The sequence below is a fragment of the Onychomys torridus genome, chromosome 12 (assembly GCF_903995425.1).
Source record: "Onychomys torridus chromosome 12, mOncTor1.1, whole genome shotgun sequence".
NCBI classification, from domain to species: Eukaryota; Metazoa; Chordata; class Mammalia; order Rodentia; family Cricetidae; genus Onychomys; species Onychomys torridus.
The window spans coordinates 16,277,581-16,296,179 of record NC_050454.1 but is presented as its reverse complement, the minus strand read 5'-3'; the positions used below and the strand labels follow the sequence as shown (position 1 = coordinate 16,296,179).

Genomic DNA, 18,599 nt, shown 5'->3' with positions numbered 1-18,599 from the left:
TGTAGTTCAGGCTGGCCTGGAATTTACAATGTAGTCCAGGCTGGCCTCAAAGTCTGGCCTTCACACTTCAACCAATCCCCCAAGTGCTGGGATTAGTACTCAGAGTGCACCACCACACCTGGAGTAGAGAGAAAATTATACATAACTCAGTTGAAAATTGCTTCCCTTGTGAACATGAGCATCTGACTTCCATCCCCAGATGCTGCATTAAAAAAATCCAGATATGCTGGTGCAACCTTGCAACCATAGAGCTGCAGAGGCAGACACAAGTGGATCCTTGGGGCTTACTGGCCAGCCAGCCTACCTAACTCCAGCCCCGTAAGAGAGCTGTGTGTGTGTGTGTGTGTGTGTGTGTGTGTGTGTGTGTGTTTGTGTGTGTGGTGGGGGGGGGCGTAGAGAGAAGCTGGGGTTCACATCTGTAGAAGTCAGAGTGTTAAGTTTGTGGAGTCAGTGTTCTCCTTCCAACTTTAGGGATGGAACTCAGGTCACCATATCCTCACTGAGCTGTCTTACCAGGTCCTAAAATGATTTCTGAACATAGAATGTTGTCACTGGCCACTGAATTTGCTTGAGCGGATTTTTTATTCATGAAAGACAAAGATGGTAATTTGCTATCCCTTGGCAAGTGTTCTTGGCATCTCCAGAATACTTTATTATTAATTTATAGATCGAAAGGATCCAGAATCCAGCTCTCTGGAGGAGGTACCAGGCAAACAAAAAAATTATGGATGAAAAGAATGGCCACAGAGGAAATGAGAAGCAGCTCTTCCACGGGACGGAGGCTAGCTCTGTTCCACACCTCAACAGCAATGGATTTAACCGCAGCTACGCTGGGAAGAATGGTAAGGAGGCGTGCAATCAGCTGCCCCAAATGGGGTGCTGGCTGGGAGAACCTGCCCTGGCCATGATTCACTGTGCCCCTCACATCGTTGGAGGCCAGACTGGAGCCAGCTTTAACAGTAAACAGTCATATCTTTCAATGTCACCCCAAGGGCTTGACTGCCCCTTTGAGGAGGAAAATGAATAATAATGATAATGATGATGATGATGATGAAGAAGAATCCACATAAAATATTCAAGCCGAGCCTTCCTTTTATATTATTAGTTGACATACTGGGCTAACATGTTGATTTATACACTACACTGAATTACTTGAAAATGTTCTTCTCTTTGCAGCCGTTTACTATGGGAAGGGAACCTATTTCGCTGTCAGTGCTTCCTATTCTGCCAGTGACACATATTCCAGACCAGACGCCAACGGGAAAAAGTATATGTATTATGTGCGGGTTCTCACTGGGAACTACACCAACGGAAACTCAACGCTGATTGTGCCTCCTTCAAGGAACCCTCAAAATCCCACTGACTTGTACGACAGTGTCACAGATGATGTTACAAACCCAAGTTTATTTGTAGTGTTTTATGACAACCAAGCATACCCAGAGTATCTCATCACATTTAGGCAGTGACACCTCGGCATCATGTATCTGCTGTGTGACAAATGTTAGCCGTTTTCCCCCTTAAGCAAGGTCTTTCTTTGCCATGGACATGTTTCCTCAGCTGCTTCTCCATGGTGGAAATGAATCTACTTGAGAGCCAATCAACGTGAGCATTTAAATCAGGTACCAGCTGTAGCCGTGCTGTCGAAAATGTGACAGGAACACCTTCACGTCCCAGCTGCCACCAGTGGCATCACGTGGGAGTGCCACCAAGCCGCGGGGACCACTGAACAGATTCCTCAGCAGAGAGCCTCTTTTTCTTCACTAACAGCCTTGTGCCAGGTGGGCTGGACAGCTCCAGCCGGGGCTATGTACAAACTGGGTGCTGGGATGTAGCTCGTCGTCGTGGTCCTCTGTGTGAACTGAGCCCCAAGGAGGGGCACAGCTCAGAAGCCCAGGCCCCGTTTGCCAGGGGCCCTTTCTAATGTCGGCCCTAACGTTCCGGCTACCTAGTGAAATCAATGGGATGATACTGCTACATCTCCAGGGGAAACCCTTCCACTGTGTGAAAATGAGTGAACTCTGAGGATATCCACTAGCATCTTTCCCATGGCGGGCCAGCTTGTGATGATTTCAACGCTTATGTGTAAGCCAATTAGTCAGATTGCTAACTTACTAACTCAGTGTCTACTGGATGGTAATTATTTCTTGTGGTCCTGGAGACTGAACGTAGGGCCTCACACATGTCAAGCAAGCACTGTACCACTGAGCTACACAACCTCAGCCCTCTTTAGTTTTTATTTTGAGGCAGGATCTCATTTAGTTGCCCAGGCTGGCTCTGATAGCCCTCTATAGCCCTGGCATGTCTGGAACTCACTATCTTTGGCTACTTGTCAGAGGCCTATGCCACCAGACCCAGCTTAAATTGTTCTTTTAATTTTCTCCTGTAAATTTCAGACTCAGTGCCATTGATTGAATGCCTAGACTTTGCCAGCTAGAGTGAGAGACACAGTCACATATATGATTTTGTTCCCATGAATAGTGCTTTGGGAAGAGTTTCAGGCTAAGGGAACATGTTCAGAGTACAGGAAACATCCTTGCCTGAGGTCACCGAGGCTGGAACCCTCAGAGCCATCTGAGTCTTGGTGTCAGTGTCAAGTCCTTTATTATTCCCGCCACAGAACCTGGCCTCGAGATAAGTAAGTGCTGTTTCGCCCATCATTCAGTGGCTGTCACACAGTGGCTATCAATGAGGAGCCATTACTCAGTGTTCATCACATGGTGGCCATATGAAGTGACCATCACATGGTGTCTATTACACAATGGCCATCACTCAGTGGCCATCACCCAGTTGCGAGTATCTCAGGTCATCTGTGAGGCGACCCCAGATTTCCCCAGTTTTTTTCTTTCTGGATTTGGTGTCTGCTCTACCCCTTATTAGGACTTATTAGCCAAGGAGCTAGAGCTGTGTGAAGTTCTCAGGGGGTACACTCTTGGGTGTTGGGAGGATCGAGGCACTGCTTCCCAACTAGGAATCACCAGTGCTCTGCAAGCGGAGCCAGGGGTCACCACTGCTGCCCCAACAACACAGAGGTCTTGGAACCTCTCCTGCTGCTTCTAAGTGGATGGGCATAGACTGTGGCTTAGGAGAGGCTGGCTTCCTCTGCACTGGCATCTGAACTCAGTGCCAACAACGGTCTAAGGGAGTGGAAGAAAAGTGAGGCCCGTTTTCATTTGCCTTTGTTCTCCAGTGGTTTGGTTAACTCAGGGCCAGGCGGAATAGCAGGGTGAAGAATAAGGGCCCGGCCAGCCAATGTCAGTGACCTTCAGCCTTTCCCACTTCCTAGTAAAATGTCTTCCATGAAAAACATCTCTTGGTGGAATCATTTTCCTCCTAAAGGGCAAACATGGGCAGGGGTGTGTGTATGCAGTTCAATGGCATTCAGTCAGTGGCCACCGCTGCAGCTGAAGTTTTCCTGTGTCTCAGCCGGTCCATAGCTGCTCAGACCCAAGTAAACACACAGAGGCTTAATATTAATTAAAACTTCCCGGCCATTAGCTCAGGCTTTCTACTGACTAGGTCTTACACTTAAACTCAGACCATTTCTGTTCATTTATATGTCGCCACATGTTCTGTGGTTTTACCTGTGTGCCATTACACGCTGCTCCCTAGATGGCAGGCTGGTGTCTCCTAACTCAGCCTTCCCAGAATTCTCCTTGTCTGCTTATCCCACCTATACTTCCTGCTTGGCTAATGGCAAATCAGCATTTTATTTATCAACCAATCAGAGCAACACATTCACAACATACAGAGCATTATCACCCATCACACCACTGATAAACAGGACAACATTGAGGGATCCTTAAGGTACTAATGTTCAGTTGGAAATTACTGGAAGGGCACAATGCAGTTTAAGGTTTAGAAAGCTTGTATCCAGTGAGCAGCCAGCCCGGAGACCAAGACAGGTCTTGATAGCTCACTGTAGGGCCACATGGTCGGTTGGATGCTCCCTGGTTATCTGAGGGATGTACATGCTGAAAGCTTAAGCTGGGGTGACACTCCATGCAATTCAGAGTCTGCTTCTGGTGCACACCTGGAGGATTCCAATAGCCCCGACACCCAGGGCCACACCAGCACTTCCTGGAGGATTACAACAGCCTCAACACCCAGGGCCATACCAGGACTTTGGGGCCTTTTGTCTTTGTAGTCCCATAAACAGAATTAAAACCTAAACTCAGGGGCTGGAGAGATGGCTCAGTGGTTAAGAGCACTTGCTGCTCTTGCAGAGGACCCAGGTTCAGTTCCCAGCACCCACATGGCAGCTCATGACCACCTGCAACTATAGTTCAAGGGAGCTGATGTCCCCTTTCTGACCTCTGAGGGAACTGCACACATGTGGCACACATATAAACATGTGGGCAAAGATTCACACATATTAAATAAAAACAAATCTTTAAACAAGTCCAGACTATACAACTATACTAACTACATCTACAGATGTCATCAAGACCTGATTAGGAAAGCTGACACATTTTCATGAAGCTCTGAAAACACAATAAACCCCAGCCACCATACCTACTGAAAACCAGGGGTGTGGGGGGGGTGGTTTGCTAGCCCTGTTGACCCATATATGTCTCAGAACTGGACACTACAGGAATGTGTCTGAGCTCTGCTGGCCTCTGCAGAGCCCACGGATTTATTGGTATTACTTATTTGGGTGTGGTCCACTAGATGTAGGATGGTACAGGGACCAGGTCATGCTAGCTTTCCGTGTGCTCACCCTCTGATACCCCTTCGCAATCAGCCAGGAGCTCACAATAGCTCCACAAGATCAGGGAATCACCTCCCATCGCCTGCTTTTACCATTGTCTGTCTGAACTCTTCCCAGGTCTTTATATAACACTGTTCCTTCCCATAGAATGAAAGACATTCCTGCAGAAGGCCCTCCAAGCTTTTCTGAGCCCAGCCAACAGTCCATTCTGTGTCAGCCCATGCCTTCAGAGAAACTGAAATGCCTTTGAGAAACTTACCTAGAAACAACATTTTCCTGAGAAGTTTCATGAAATAATGCTGGGAACGAAAATGTTTTTGTTTCCTTTCAACTCAGGAGAAAGCTGTAACCCAGCCCTGACTTTATGGGTGTTTATAACGATGCAGCTGCCGAGAACACTGTGACTCATCAGAACCTGCCTGTCAGGATGCCCACAGGACACGGAACGCTGGAGTGATCGTTCTCTAGTTATCTATTCCTTTCTACCCTATGCCCTCAGCCCTTCAGTCTGCTTCTATGACTCACAGCTGCATCATGCCTAACAAACCAAAAAGCACCTGAAGAAAAAGAGCTCTGTTTCCGTGATGGAGATAACTCTAAGAACAGAAAACTGAGCTCTGGCCATGGCAAGCTCCATGCCAATACCACTGGTGGGGCATTGCCTATTCTCTCTCTCTCTCTCTCTCTCTCTCTCTCTCTCTCTCTCTCTCTCCTTTCCTGCCTAGTCAAAGAGTTAACAAGTGTTTTGTGCTCCTTACTTGCTGAGCACTGGCCCAAGTTCTGTGAATGAAGCAGTAACAACATAAAATTCCCTATCCTCATGGAGTTATGTTGTGTTAGGGGGAAGAAGGGGTTTGGGGAATATTATTTTAAGGCGTGGTACTTTTGTTTACGTCACATTTAACTTTGTGAAGCTGTGTTACTTTGCCTGTCTAAAATACCTGATGGTCTAATAACAAGCTGGATGGCCAATGGCGAGGCTGGAGAAAGGATGGGGAGGGCTGGCAGGCAGAGAGAATATAGAGAAGAAATATGGGAGAGGGGAAATCAAAGAAGGAGCCAAAGAAGGAGGACTCCAGGGGCCAGCCACCCAGCTACACAGCAAGCCATAGAGTAAGAGTAAGATTTACAGAAGTAAGAGAATGGGAAAAGTCCAGAGGCAAAAGGTAGATGGGATAATTTAAAGTTAAGAAAGCTGGCTAGCAACAAGTGAAGGCTGAGCATTTATAATTAAGAATAAGCCTCCGTGTGTGATTTATTTGGGAGCTGGGTGGCAGGCCCCCACAAAAGAGCAAAAATTACAGAGAGGACCTCTGAGGGCCAAGAGAAAAAACAACAGCCATGCAGCTGGTCAATGTCCACACGTGTGTACGTGCAGGTTGGTCAATACGCCTGTGTAGACACGAGACAGATCTCCATCAATGTATGGAGCAATATATAGGAGACAAAAAAGCCAAAAATATCTAAAAAGCCTCAACTCTGTTACATTTGGGGTAACTCTAGCTTTTGGAGAAGTCTGCTGCCGGTTCAATAAACTACATCCTGTTAAAAGAAGCCTTAGGACCTTGAAAGCTTGCAACATGCTGATTGGGAAAGTTAAACAATAATCAGACAGGCAAATATACATGGGCCAGTGAAGGGTAGTTCTGCAGGCTGGGGACCAACCCATCCTTAGGAATAACTGTTACCAGTGCTGGGCAAGCAGTGCTGAGGCTGGGAGAGCGGAACAGTGAGGCTCTGCTGGGTGCCCTTCAGTGCTGGGCACCAGTCCTGCCTTCTACACCACACGCTCTCCACACCTACTCTGCCCTGGCAATCTTCTTTTTTAAAGTAATTTTTTTATTAAGAGATTTTTCTATTCATTTTACATACCAACCACAGATTTCCCTGTCCCCCCCCCCCACCTCCCTGCCCTGGCAATCTTAAGGGTGCCGTAGATAATGGGAAACAAATGACTTGGGGGAGGTCCAATAAAAATTTACAAGAACAAGCCAGCATTGTGGCACACGCTTTTAATCCCAGCACTCGGGAGGCAGAGGCAGGTGGATCTCTGTGAGTTTGAGGCCAGCCTGGTCTACATAGCAAGTTCCAGGACAGCTAGGGCCACATAGTGAGCTCCTGTTTCAAAAACAAAAACAAAAACAAAAAACAAATCCCCAAACAAAAAAACAAAAAAACCCAAAATAAATAAAAATTAAAATTACATGAATAAGCAGCAGATTGATCACTGCTGATTAAAGCTGATGGAGGAACTGAATTCTGCTGGAAACACGTAGAACTCACACTTAAGACAAGCTGAAAAGACCAGATGGATAAGGAAAAGCCAAGGGGCTGAGGAGAGGTCTACAAATGTGAGCCAGGTCTACCAATATATGAGCAACATGCTGGAAAAAGGTGACCACAGAGAAATTGTGAGGAAAAGCCATTTATAAACATGGACAACCTCAGCATCTGCTGTTCCGTTTTTCATTTTAAAATCATACTATTTAGAGCCAACCTGTTTAGTGCAAACCTGTAATCCCAGCGCTTGGGGAGGCAGGGCCAGAGGACCTTGAATTCAAGGCCAGCCCGAAGGATACAGCAACACTGTCTGAGAAACAAACTCTCAGTTTGGCGAGGAAGCCTGGCTGGGGAGCCCAGAGGCCCTGGAGCTGCACCTACTATTACTATTTTGTAAAGAAACAGAGTCAAATTGCCTTCCGAGTCATATCTAGATCGGCCCTGAGTCCTCAGAGAGGCTTCTTTGTGCAGTGAGTGGTGTTAATGAAGGGCCTGGAGAAAAAGGGAAGCCAGAGAGAGGCAGGGGGGTCTCTGAGAGTTCAAGGTCAGCCTGATCTACAGAGAGAGTAGAGCTACTGCTACACAGTAGGACCTTGTTTCAAAACAAAACATTCCCACAACCCACCCCTCCCCCTCCCCCCCCAAAAAAAAGAAAAAAAAAAGAAATAGGGAGGAAGAGGGGTTGGAAAAATTTTTACAAGCCGGGGGTCCCGGAGGAGTGAGGCAAAACAGTATCTTTGACTGGACAGGGCAGAGCTGTTGCACCATGGACTTGGCAGCTGTGGTGTGGCTGCCCGCACAAGAGCGAGCCAGTCACTATTACTCAGGCACTTGAGCCCCAACCCCTAGCCAAGGAGCTACTGATAGCTGATTGCTCCTTCAGGAAGGAAAGTCAGTTTTCTTTAGGTGTGTAGCCCCTGGGAGGCTAGCCAAGGCCCAGTGGACGGCCCTACATGGCCCTACACCATGTGCACATGGGGAGCAGTAATTGGACTCAAGGGCTGAACAAGAAAATAATAAAAGAACAAAGTTTGGAGGGGGATGAAGGGGATTGGAAGAAGCTGGAGGCAGGCAATGGGGAGTGAGTATGATCAAAATATATTATATACATACAACAGCCTCAAAAAGTAAAAACCACTACGTAAAAAGCAAACAAGTAAGTATATCATACTAGTTCTAAAAATATGTTTAAAATTGTATTAAAAGCAATCTATTAGAATCACAAACTTTTCCCTTGTATCAAAAGCTGGGCCACCATCCTGGTGACTTGTGGATTCACCAAGCAGTCCAGCAAGTCATCTGTGGACACGAATGTTCGAGAAGGGGCCACGGGACACCTGGAGGTGACCTGCTCCGCCACCGCACCTGCCCTGTTACTAGTCTGTTGCCTCCTGGCACAGGACAGTTCTGCAAAGCGTTCTCTGTCTCTGTTGATACGTTCTTTGCTGTCACTCTCCAACGTGCCTCCTCTCTCCCAAGGCGGGTCTTCAGACGCTGGTGTCACAGGGAGCAGATCTGGGCCAAACAGACTTGCGACCTCCCGATTCCCAGTCCTCTCCGCGAGGTCCTGGCTGTGTGCTCGGTCCTCGTCCATGTGCTCCCGCACACGTGGCTCGTCCTGGCTCCAGGTCTCCCCATTCGCTCTCAGTGTTTGCATTTCTGCTTCTTCAGCTTGTCCACGATGATCAAGAAAAGCACGAACAGCATCATTTAAGTAGCAGCAGTTGACTTCATGAGAGATTTCTTCAACCTAGGAAGAAGAAGAAGAACCCTTCAGAGTGCACTGAGCTGGAGTGGAAATCAACACTCTGTCCTGGACCAATCCACCATCAAAATCCAGGAGCCAGGGTGAAACCCTGGACACCCTACCTCAGTGGGGTTCAGCCAGGCTCTTGGGTGGTGTGGATCCTCTGCCGTCTTCAGGGCACACACAAGCATGCGGGTGACTGCCTCTTCCACCCGGGTTAGGTGGTCCTCTTCCTAAGATGAGATAAAAAAAATAATAATAATCAAACCCCACCATTTTGTTATTTGTCTCTGTGCCTCATGATTTAAAAGTCTTTTAACTGTATGCTCTGTTCCCCCAACTGATGCCAACTTTGTCACAGAAGAAACCAGGGTGCTGCTGGGAACACCGAAACTCTCGTGTGGCCGGTATCATCTGTCATTTAAGGGAGTGTAGAACAGACAGTTCACCAAAGTTAAGAATGTAGTTGTTTAGAAGACACAGGCCTTATATACAAATGATCTTAGATTTTTTCTAATTTTTTTCCAATTCTTGATATGTCCAATTTTTTTAAAGTGTTAACCACATGGAATAATGATCTTTATGGAGTTTGATAGCAAATCATGTGAAAAACAGGGGAGTGAGGGTCTAGGCTGTGGGGAGGTTGTCACACAGGAGTAGAACACATGCCTGGACTAGACTCCCCAATGTGGGGGGTGGGGTGGGGGAGAGATTGAGCATGGTATCACAGGCCTGTAGGGGACCGCTTGCAGTCTGGAGTCTGAAATCTCTCAAACATCCTGATGGGCTGCAGGCCCATTTGAGGCCAATCTGGGTGACAGGGAGACTGTGTTTCAGAAACTCAAACAAAAAGTGGTGAAACATCCTTAATAAACAAGGGTATTCCATGCAGCATTACTGATAAGCAGAATTAAAATCAGCAACTACTATTTCTAAAAAAACAGAGTAAGAGAAAAGATTCTGTGAAGGCAATATGGAGGCCTAGACTTGACTTTACAGACTCCATCTTAGGGAAGGGCCACCATCTTAGACCACCTGCTGTACTCAGTTCCAGGAAGGACCTCAGGAATGTGCCATGACAACTCAAACAGATACAGGACAGTATGTTCTTGCAGACATTCTGTCTGCGGTTTACGGCCCTTGAAGATATTTAGATAATCCTGCTGAGCAGCCCAGATAATCCTGCTCAGTTGTGGTTCCTCGCCAAAAAGTCCAACCCAATAGTTTCAAATGTGGTTTTGTGCCAAAAATCTAGACCAATAGTTTCAAAAAAATCATCTTGCTCCATATCCCTTCTACCCAATCCCAAATTACCAAAGCATGTCATTCCTGGCTTGCAGTTTTTCCCTGTAAAGACTCTCTACCCCTGGGCCTGCTGCCAGCCAGCATGGCGTTTCCCTCCATCTGCCGGCAGTGGCCCAGGTTGAACCTGACAATGAAGAGACCCTTCTGTGCTTATATTGGAAACTGGTTCCTTGGTGGTCTCTGGGGGTTTCGAGACACGGGTACAACAATTCAAGCTAGATGCCTTTAACATACATAACTGAAAACAGATCACTGTATAGAACATAACAAGGATTTTGCACATATTAATAAGAATTTTTTAAATGGGCAACAGACATGGAGATGAACAATCATTTGACTAACAAATGCCCGGAAACATTGACTTTCAGGAAAATCACAACTGAAACTCTCAAAAGAGGGTCTGATAATCCATGTGCCAAGGAAACGTATGACAGACACCGCCTTACTAAAGACAGGAATGCACACTGTGAGGGGCACCTGGAGACACGCTGGCATCGTCTCATCAACTGGAGTCCTGTATACTCCACAGACCAGCCACCGCTCCTGGATCTACACACTATCACTGGAGAAACCCTTGCACACGTACGTCAGAAGAAAACTGCAAACAATTGAATTCTCCACCAACAGAACAGCCAGTAACAACTACACAGAGACCAACAGGCCAGAGGAAAATGAGAAAAGCCATACTCAACAACAGCCAAGTCTAAACAGGTACTGAATTTAAAAGGGAAATCCAGGGGGCTGGAGAGATGGCTCAGAGGTTAAGAGCACTGGCTGCTCTTCCAGAGGTCCTGAGTTCAATTCCCAGCAACCACATGGTGGCTCACAACCATTTGTAATGAGATCTGGTGTCCTCTTCTGGGGAGCAGGCATATATGTAGACAGAACACTGTATACATAATAAATAAATGAATTTTTAAAAAAATAAAAAGGAAATCCCCACAGTGAGATCTCACTTCACACCGACATGGCTACAATATAAACAACAGATATTTACAAGTGTTAGTGAGGAAATCAATCTTCACACATGGCTGATGGGCACACGAAATGGTGCAGGGATTCTGGGAAGTGGGTGGGAATTAATTGGTTAAACAGAGAACTAATGTAGGATGATTTTCAGGGGTAGATAATGTTTTGAGTCATGCTGGCTGGGCATTGATGCCCTGGAGTTCAGTCCAGCCGAAGTCTAGATGACACAGGAGGAAATTCCCCCAGATGCCGTTAGCATCACAGTCAGCGCTGACTTCCGGTGAATCAGACTACATAACAAATGGGAGTGCCTCCATTCACTCAGCTGATGGCCTCAAGAGCAAAGGCTGAGAAGGGAGTCTGTGTCAGGCCTGCAGCAGGACTCCTTGGTGAGCAGGCGTGCGTTTGTCCTTCCCAAGAGAAGTCCCTGGAACAAGGAATGGATCATACAGTTTGTCAGAGCTCTCCAGAGAGTACCAGCAGATATGTGGATGGAGATACACAGCCAACAAAATGTGAAGGTAGATAATTAGCCTGAAGGAGGGCTAGGAAAGGACAAAACTCAGATACAGTCGTTAGTGTTCTAGTTTGGGGTTAACTAGGTAGTGAATGGATTCACTGATACTATATTATCTTTTAAAAACAGATTTCTTTTAATTTTATCTAGGGTGTGTGTGTGTGTGTGTGTGTCTGTGCATGTGTGTGCAGTACCTGTAGAGGCCAGAAGAGGGTGTTGGATCTCCTGGAGTTGAAGTTAATAGGTAGTTGTGAGTCACTTGACACGGGTGCTAGGAACTGAACTCTGGTCTTTGAAAGAGTATTACATGCTGCTGACTGCTGAGCCATTGGTCCAGCCCTTGAGACTATATTACCTTTAATCTTATAAAAATGTTGCATATACATTCTCTTTATATGTACAGATATAATACAAGGGCATATCAAAGGAAATATTCCAAGAATGAGAGGAAATCTTTAAAATTAAAAACATTTTTCTAAGCTAAGTTGAAATGAAATACTGCTACCATTGATGCCTTTTGATATGTAAAAATAATGATTTGGAACGGGAAGAAAGGCACTATTAAGACTACCTGAGAATACATTTTACCCTAGAGTATGTAAGGACAGAATCTGCATTTCAACAGTGAAACCCCCGGAGAAGGGCTAAACACTGTACCACCTGCACCGAACCAGAGCCTACTAGCTACCATCCACAAGACTCAGGACAGGAACATCAGAGTGAGTCAGGAATGCTATTAACTCTAATTAATATAAGCTTCACAACCACGCTCCTAAGCTGGGTTCAGTGACAATCACTGAACATGCCTGGAGTGAACCATCTGCTGAGGACATGGGATATGGCAGGTGTGATTCTTGTCATGGACTCCATCTTATGTTTCCACCAGCTGCAGCTCCAAGCAGAGGTTCTAACTGTGAGGCTGCTATCTCCCAGCATACTTCTCACCTAAGCCCTGAGGCCATGTGGCCCCTCTCCCTAAGCCCTTAAGCACAGTTTGCTTCCTGTTACAGTATTTCCCAGGCTCCACCTACTCCAAAGTCCTTCCCATAATCAAAGGAAACACCTTACCACAGGGAGGGTGCAGCTGCCGAAGAAAGCAATGTCAGGCTTCGGGTTAGGGAGGGCAGGTATGCAACCAGAGCCCTCAAGGGGCACAAAAGCAATCAAAGGCTACCGTTAAAGCTAGTGCAGATGCAACTGAGGCCTCAGGGAACCGTACAGACTTGGGTCAGCTGTCTCTGTGTTTTCCCCCATCATGGTCTTGACCTCACTTGCTCCTGTGGTCCCTCCTCCCTCTCTTCAGCTGAAGTCTAGGAGCTCAGCCCAGGTCTTGGTTGTGGATCACTGCATCTGCTTCCATCAGTTACTGGATGTAGGTTCTATGATGGCAATTAGGGTAGTCAGTGATCTGATTATAAGGGAAGGTAAGTTCAGGCACCCTCTCCATTATTGCTAGGAGTTTTAGCTGGTGTCATCCTTGTAGATTCCTGGGGATTTCCCTAGCACCAGGTTTCTCCCTGACCCCCTAATGGTTCCCTCTACCAACAGCTTTCTTTCATTGCTCTCCCTCTCTTCTGTTCCCACCCCCCTTTCCCTTCTACCTGCCCCTCCCAGTTTACCCAGGAGATCTTAACTATTTTCTCTTCCTGGGGCCTCCATGTGTGTCCCTCTTAGGGTCCTCCTCTTTACCTAGCTTCTCTGACCCGCGCTGGCTTGAGCTCACAGACTCTGGTCTGTCAGCTGGGGACCATGCATGGGACCGAACTACCCTCTGAATGTGGGTGACAGTTATGTGGCTAGATCTGTTTGGGGAGCCCCTGGCAGTAGGACCAGGACTTATCCCGGGTGCAAATGGTTTTTGGGAACACACTGCCCAGGGTGGGATACCTTGCTCAGCCTTGACACAGAAGGGCGGGAGGGGCTTGGTCCTGCCTCAACTTTAGTATGCTAGACTCTGTTGACTCCCCAAGAAAGGCCTTACCCTGTCTGGGGGTGGGATGGGTAGAGGCGGGGGTGGGGGGTGGGAGAAGGAGTGAGGGGGGAACTGTGAATAGTATGTTAAAAAAAAAAATAGAGAGAGACAGACATGAGCCTGACAGCTATTGTACTGTCAAAAAGAACAAGGATCCAGGATGAAGCTGTTCCTGGGAAAAGGATCTGGCGGAAATGAAGGATAAGAATATAGTGCTGCATGGTTCCACTTTGAGACAATGCTTAAGTCAAGGTTAGACACGAAGACCCTGAATCAAGAGACAGGTATTTCCTCTGAGATGGTGTGGGATAGAACCAGCAGTGCTGGACATATACTGTAGATCCCACCAAGTCCATCATGACATCAATGTCAAGGCCACTGTGTGTCCTCTCAGGGAGTAGCTGGGCACAGTGCACGTGTGTCATCCCAGCATTTGGGAGGCTGAGGCAGGAGGACTGTGAGTATGAGGCCTCTACAGAGATACCCCATCTCAAACAAAACACAACACGACCAACTCAAGCAAAATAAGAGAATGGCACATCTCCAAAATTCCTATCTCCAACCTCAACATTTATCAAGAGAGGACAGAATCAGAGAACACAGAAACAAAACCATCCTGCAATGCTGGTCACACAGATTTAGCGGACAAATTTTGTACACAGGTTTTACATATCTTGGGGATTTTTTTTTTTTTTTTTTTTAAGGACAACAACAAAAAAGTACCAGCTCGATCCAGGAGTTTATACTGATGGTGACAGGGTCAATGGATTCCACGTAATGCCACCAGTGTCTGGGAACAAACAGAACCTGAAAACCAAACAAAACATAGTTAACACGAGAACACGGCACTTCTCACTCTACTTGAGACTGCTAAGGGGAAAAGAGACACACATGAATCCAAGGGACTAGAGAGAAGGGGGAAAGCAAACCCCCACCAGCTTGCTCCTTGTTCCTCCTCTAACTGGTGAACCCAGGCTCACACGGGAGCCGGCAGATTTCTACCCTTCTCAATCTCTGTTTACATCTAAGTTGTAGTAAAGGCTTTCAAACTCCAGCTCTTCCTTTTCCCACTGCCAGCTCTTCCTTTTCCCACTGCCAAGGACTTGTGCACATTCTGATGGCAGGAAACATGCACTTGGAAAAGCTCCCTGAGCCACAGCAAAGGACGAGAGTGCAGGCGAAGGAGCGAGGCAAGCAGAACCCTCAGACATCATCGGTAGGAACGTAAATGCCACTGTGGAGAAGAACACTAGCAACCTCTGAAAAGGTCACCTACCCTCCTCTAAACACCCAAGGACCTTATAAACAGATGCTCACAGCAGCAACACCCACTGCAAAGCTCCTGAAATCAACCGAGTGGATCATCGCCGTACACCTATGTAATCAGGAACCGTTCAGCCTCGAAACACGTTCTGCATTAGGAGTCAGACACAAAGCCATATGTTGTATGGATGCATGTGTAATGCCCAGAATAGGAGAATCTATGAAGATATAAAGTAAAGTAGTGGTTGTCGGGGCTGGAGGAAGAGGCATGAAGGGCAGTGCCCTGTGCAGAGACTGAAGCAACTTGACCAGGTCCACTGTGTGAACTGGTCAGACACGTGTGAAGAGAACAGGAAGAGAGCTAGCAAGGAGGGAGCAGTGGAGGGAAGACCAGATAAGGATGATGGAGGGAATGAATTCTCTGTGAGACTGAGAAAACCTCTCAAATGCTAGGAAACTGGGACAGCAAGTGCCAATGTTGTAAAGGAAATTTTCCCCACAGGGTGGCAATGGGAAATAACAGTTTCTTTAGAAGTGGTTCACAAGCAGTCAGCCATTCTTGCTGAAAAGCAAAGACCATCCTCAGTCCACCTCTGAGAGCCTGGATACACTACAGCCTGTGTTCACCATCTGCTGGAACAGGTATTAACTGTGAATAAATGTCCTAGTCCCCGTGCCCTGAAGTGGGATCTCTTAACCTGAGTAATAATAATGGCTTCTCCAGGCTGTCTCTCTCAAGATCTATTCTTCTCTTCACCAGCAGGAGGAGCTGTGCACTCTCTTCCCATCTCTCCAGGGCAGAGCCCTGGGTCCTTAGCCCACAGATGGGGAAGCTGACCTCCAGCAGGAAACCATTGTCATCTGTACTGAGGGAAGCACAGGCACCAGGCTGTGGTGTCCACTGACAGGTCATCGATGTTTAAAGCCCCATTACCTGTCCTGGGCTCAGCGTGACCATATGTCTTCGAGCTTTCTGGAACTGAGGGAAACGCTTTAAATCAGGGTTGACAACATTGATTTTACTGAACACACTGGACTCTTCGTAAGGGATTCTGGTTGGATAAAGGAAAGGCGTATCTTCAGGAGGAAAGAGATGCCATCTTTTCCTATGAGAAAATAAGATACAAGTTAGAGTTCTCAACTTGAGATAAAACATATTCAGTCTTACTGATTTCAGTTCAGTTCACACAGGCACACAGGCACCAGCCACCACAGTGTCCCCTGGCCTCTCACTCACAGCTGATCCCCTGCAAATGTCTGGTGGAAGGCTGCTCTCTGGTGGGTTTCTCATGCCTTCCCAAGGCAGCCCCTCTTGTGGCAGGGATAGGATCTTCTTTGTGCTTTTTTCTTTTTCTTTTCTCTTCTTTCTTTTTTTGCATCTTACACCAAAGCTTGCTTCTTACCATTGGTCTCACTCCTAACATCCTGAAGCTAACCAGAATATCTTCACCCTTTCTGTATTCTTTCTATTACACTTTGTTTTTGTGTACATATGTGCGCTATGTGTGTTTGTATGTGTCATACACATACATTTACATGTATATGGAGGTAAGAGGTTGATGATGGTGTCTTCCTGGCCATACACAGCCTTATTCTTTTTTTTCCTGGTCTTTTGAGACATGGTGTCAGTATGTAACCTCACTGGCTGTCCTGGAACTTACTATGGAGAGAGACCAGGCTGGCCTCAAACTCATAAAGATCCTCCTGCCTCTACCTCCGAGTGCTGTGATTAATGGACTGTGCCAGCACAAAGGTATGCCACCTTATATTTTGAGACAGGATCTCTCTCTGAACCCAGAGCTCAGACTGAAGAGACTGTCTGGCCAGTGAGCCCCTGGGGCCTCCTGTCTCTGCCTCCCTCTGCATCTGAGTTACAGATGTGTACCATGCCTGGCCTTTTATGTAGTGCTGGGTACTGAACTTACATCAACATGTTTGTGCAATGACATTTTACCAACTGAGCCATCTCCCTCGTCCTGCAAATGTCTGTACTCTAATATTATCTGGATAAACCCCCAGACCTCTCCCCAGGAAACAGTTTCTAGACTTCTCCTGTCTGGAAGGTAGACATGTTAAGTTGATTTAGTAAGAATGAGAACTAATGCCACACACCCCAAAAGTAGTATAAATGAGGATCTTTGAAAAAGAGAAAACCGTTTTAGAAGCTTTTTTTTTTTTTTTTTTAAGGAACGGAGGTAATAAATCTTATTTCTCTAAACTCTGAAAAAAAAAAATCCATGGGTTGGGGGATTTAGCTCAGTGGTAGAACGCTTGTCTGGCAAGCACAAGGCCCTGGGTTCGATCCTCAGCTCAAAAAAAAGAAAAGAAAAAAAATCCATATTTTACAGTAATAGAAGGAAGAGTGTGGAAGCAAAGAGGGCAGACGTGTGAACAGAGATGAAGGAGAGCTGATGGGACCAGAGGAAAAGAACCAAGCCCTGTTCTGAGGAAAATAGGCCCTCCCATGTGTGAGCACGGCAGTCACCCCAGGACCACCAGGCCTTTGTGAGCAGGGAAGCAGAGGCTGCCATGTTCAAACTGCCAAGTACATACTAAAGTCCTATTCCTCTTGGGGGAGCCCCTGGGTAAGACCCTGGCTTCAGAAGCCTGACTGACGACAGCCTCCCCTGTAGTTGCTGTTCCACTCCACAGCACCTGCTGCTAGTGCGGAAGCCATCTTTGGTTACTTGGTATGTTCAGAAGCTAATTCTGGAAGAGCTCTGAAGAGATCATTAGTCTAACTTCCTTTCCAAAGTAGTAGAGAGAGAGAGATTCATGTCTGCTTGGTGTCCCTTAGGCTCATGGGGACCCAGAACACCCATCTCTTGACTCCTCCCCTACACCAACGTAATACTTCCCAGAGGAAGAGCCATCATAACCAAGCTATCCATCTGCTTTGCTTGGCTCCACACTTTAAAATGTGCACATCCTTCTAGTAGAGAACTGTATCACTATGCCACGCTCTGCTCAAAAGCCTCCCATGGTTCTGAACATGGAAGGAATGGAGAATTGGGGTGTCTGGCTGGGAGTCAAGACCTTTATGCCCTACCCTGATTATTCTGCCCAGTCCTACTGTTTCTGGTTATAATTTACACAGGGTCCTCTGCACAGCCCACGCTTCCCAGGGACCCCGAGCCCCTTCCACCTGAGTGATACAGACACACACTCAGTTTCAAAGCCCTCTACACACAACAGCTGATCCTTCCTACAGATGTACTGTCTCTACCTCCTTCAAGAGCATCCTTTCTGCCCCCTTCAAGAGCATCCTTTCTGCCCCCTTCAAGAGCATCCTTTCCTTTCTGCCTTCATCACTCTCTGTAGGCCTGCAGGCACGTCAGGTGGGGATGCTCTAAGGGCAGAGTCCTGACCACCTCTGTACTTATTCTAACATACAGAACTTGATAGACATTCAATAGACATTTACTGAAGCTATTTTATTACATCAGAGTGCCATGAAAAATGGAAAATGAAAAACTTAGACAGTTATGGTAAAGCTATATTTTTTTAATTAAAGAAAAAAACTGGATTTTTTTTTTTTTGGCTTGCTTCCCAATTCAGAGCACACAGAAGAGGCAAATTTAAAGCAATGCCCCTATCTCATATCACATTTCACTTTCCAAACTCTTAACTGCAAAAGGGCAGAGAATATTCATACCTGACTCACTGCTGACTTCCCTGTATACAACAGTGTACTTGAAAGGGAACGGACATGGAACTCTTAAGCCCCTCCATAGCTTCCCAGCTGACATGCGAACACCCCTCCAAACAGAAACTTTTCTCTTGGATCTACTCATCATTTTTGCGTCCAGTGATGCTGGGAATTTGTGTCAATTTCTGG

The 18,599-nt window shown here is 46.7% G+C and overlaps 2 protein-coding genes across 2 annotated transcripts in view; one reads left to right on the top strand and one right to left on the bottom strand.

Annotated features, from left to right (window-relative positions):
• Positions 1–2,214, top strand: part of Parp14 (poly(ADP-ribose) polymerase family member 14) — a 31,915-nt gene extending 29,701 nt beyond the window's left edge. Inside the window, exons 16-17 of the mRNA XM_036204029.1 lie at positions 668–842; positions 1,177–2,214. Of these exons, the coding sequence (XP_036059922.1) occupies positions 668–842; positions 1,177–1,466 (465 nt within the window). The 3' untranslated portion in view covers positions 1,467–2,214. The remainder of the gene's footprint in view (positions 1–667; positions 843–1,176) is intronic.
• A 5,409-nt stretch (positions 2,215–7,623) lies between these two features.
• Hspbap1 (HSPB1 associated protein 1) overlaps positions 7,624–18,599 on the bottom strand; it is a 52,028-nt gene continuing 41,052 nt past the window's right edge. The window contains exons 5-8 of the mRNA XM_036204214.1: positions 15,696–15,867; positions 14,222–14,305; positions 8,858–8,968; positions 7,624–8,738 (exon numbers count right to left, since the gene is read on the bottom strand). Of these exons, the coding sequence (XP_036060107.1) occupies positions 8,208–8,738; positions 8,858–8,968; positions 14,222–14,305; positions 15,696–15,867 (898 nt within the window). The 3' untranslated portion in view covers positions 7,624–8,207. The remainder of the gene's footprint in view (positions 8,739–8,857; positions 8,969–14,221; positions 14,306–15,695; positions 15,868–18,599) is intronic.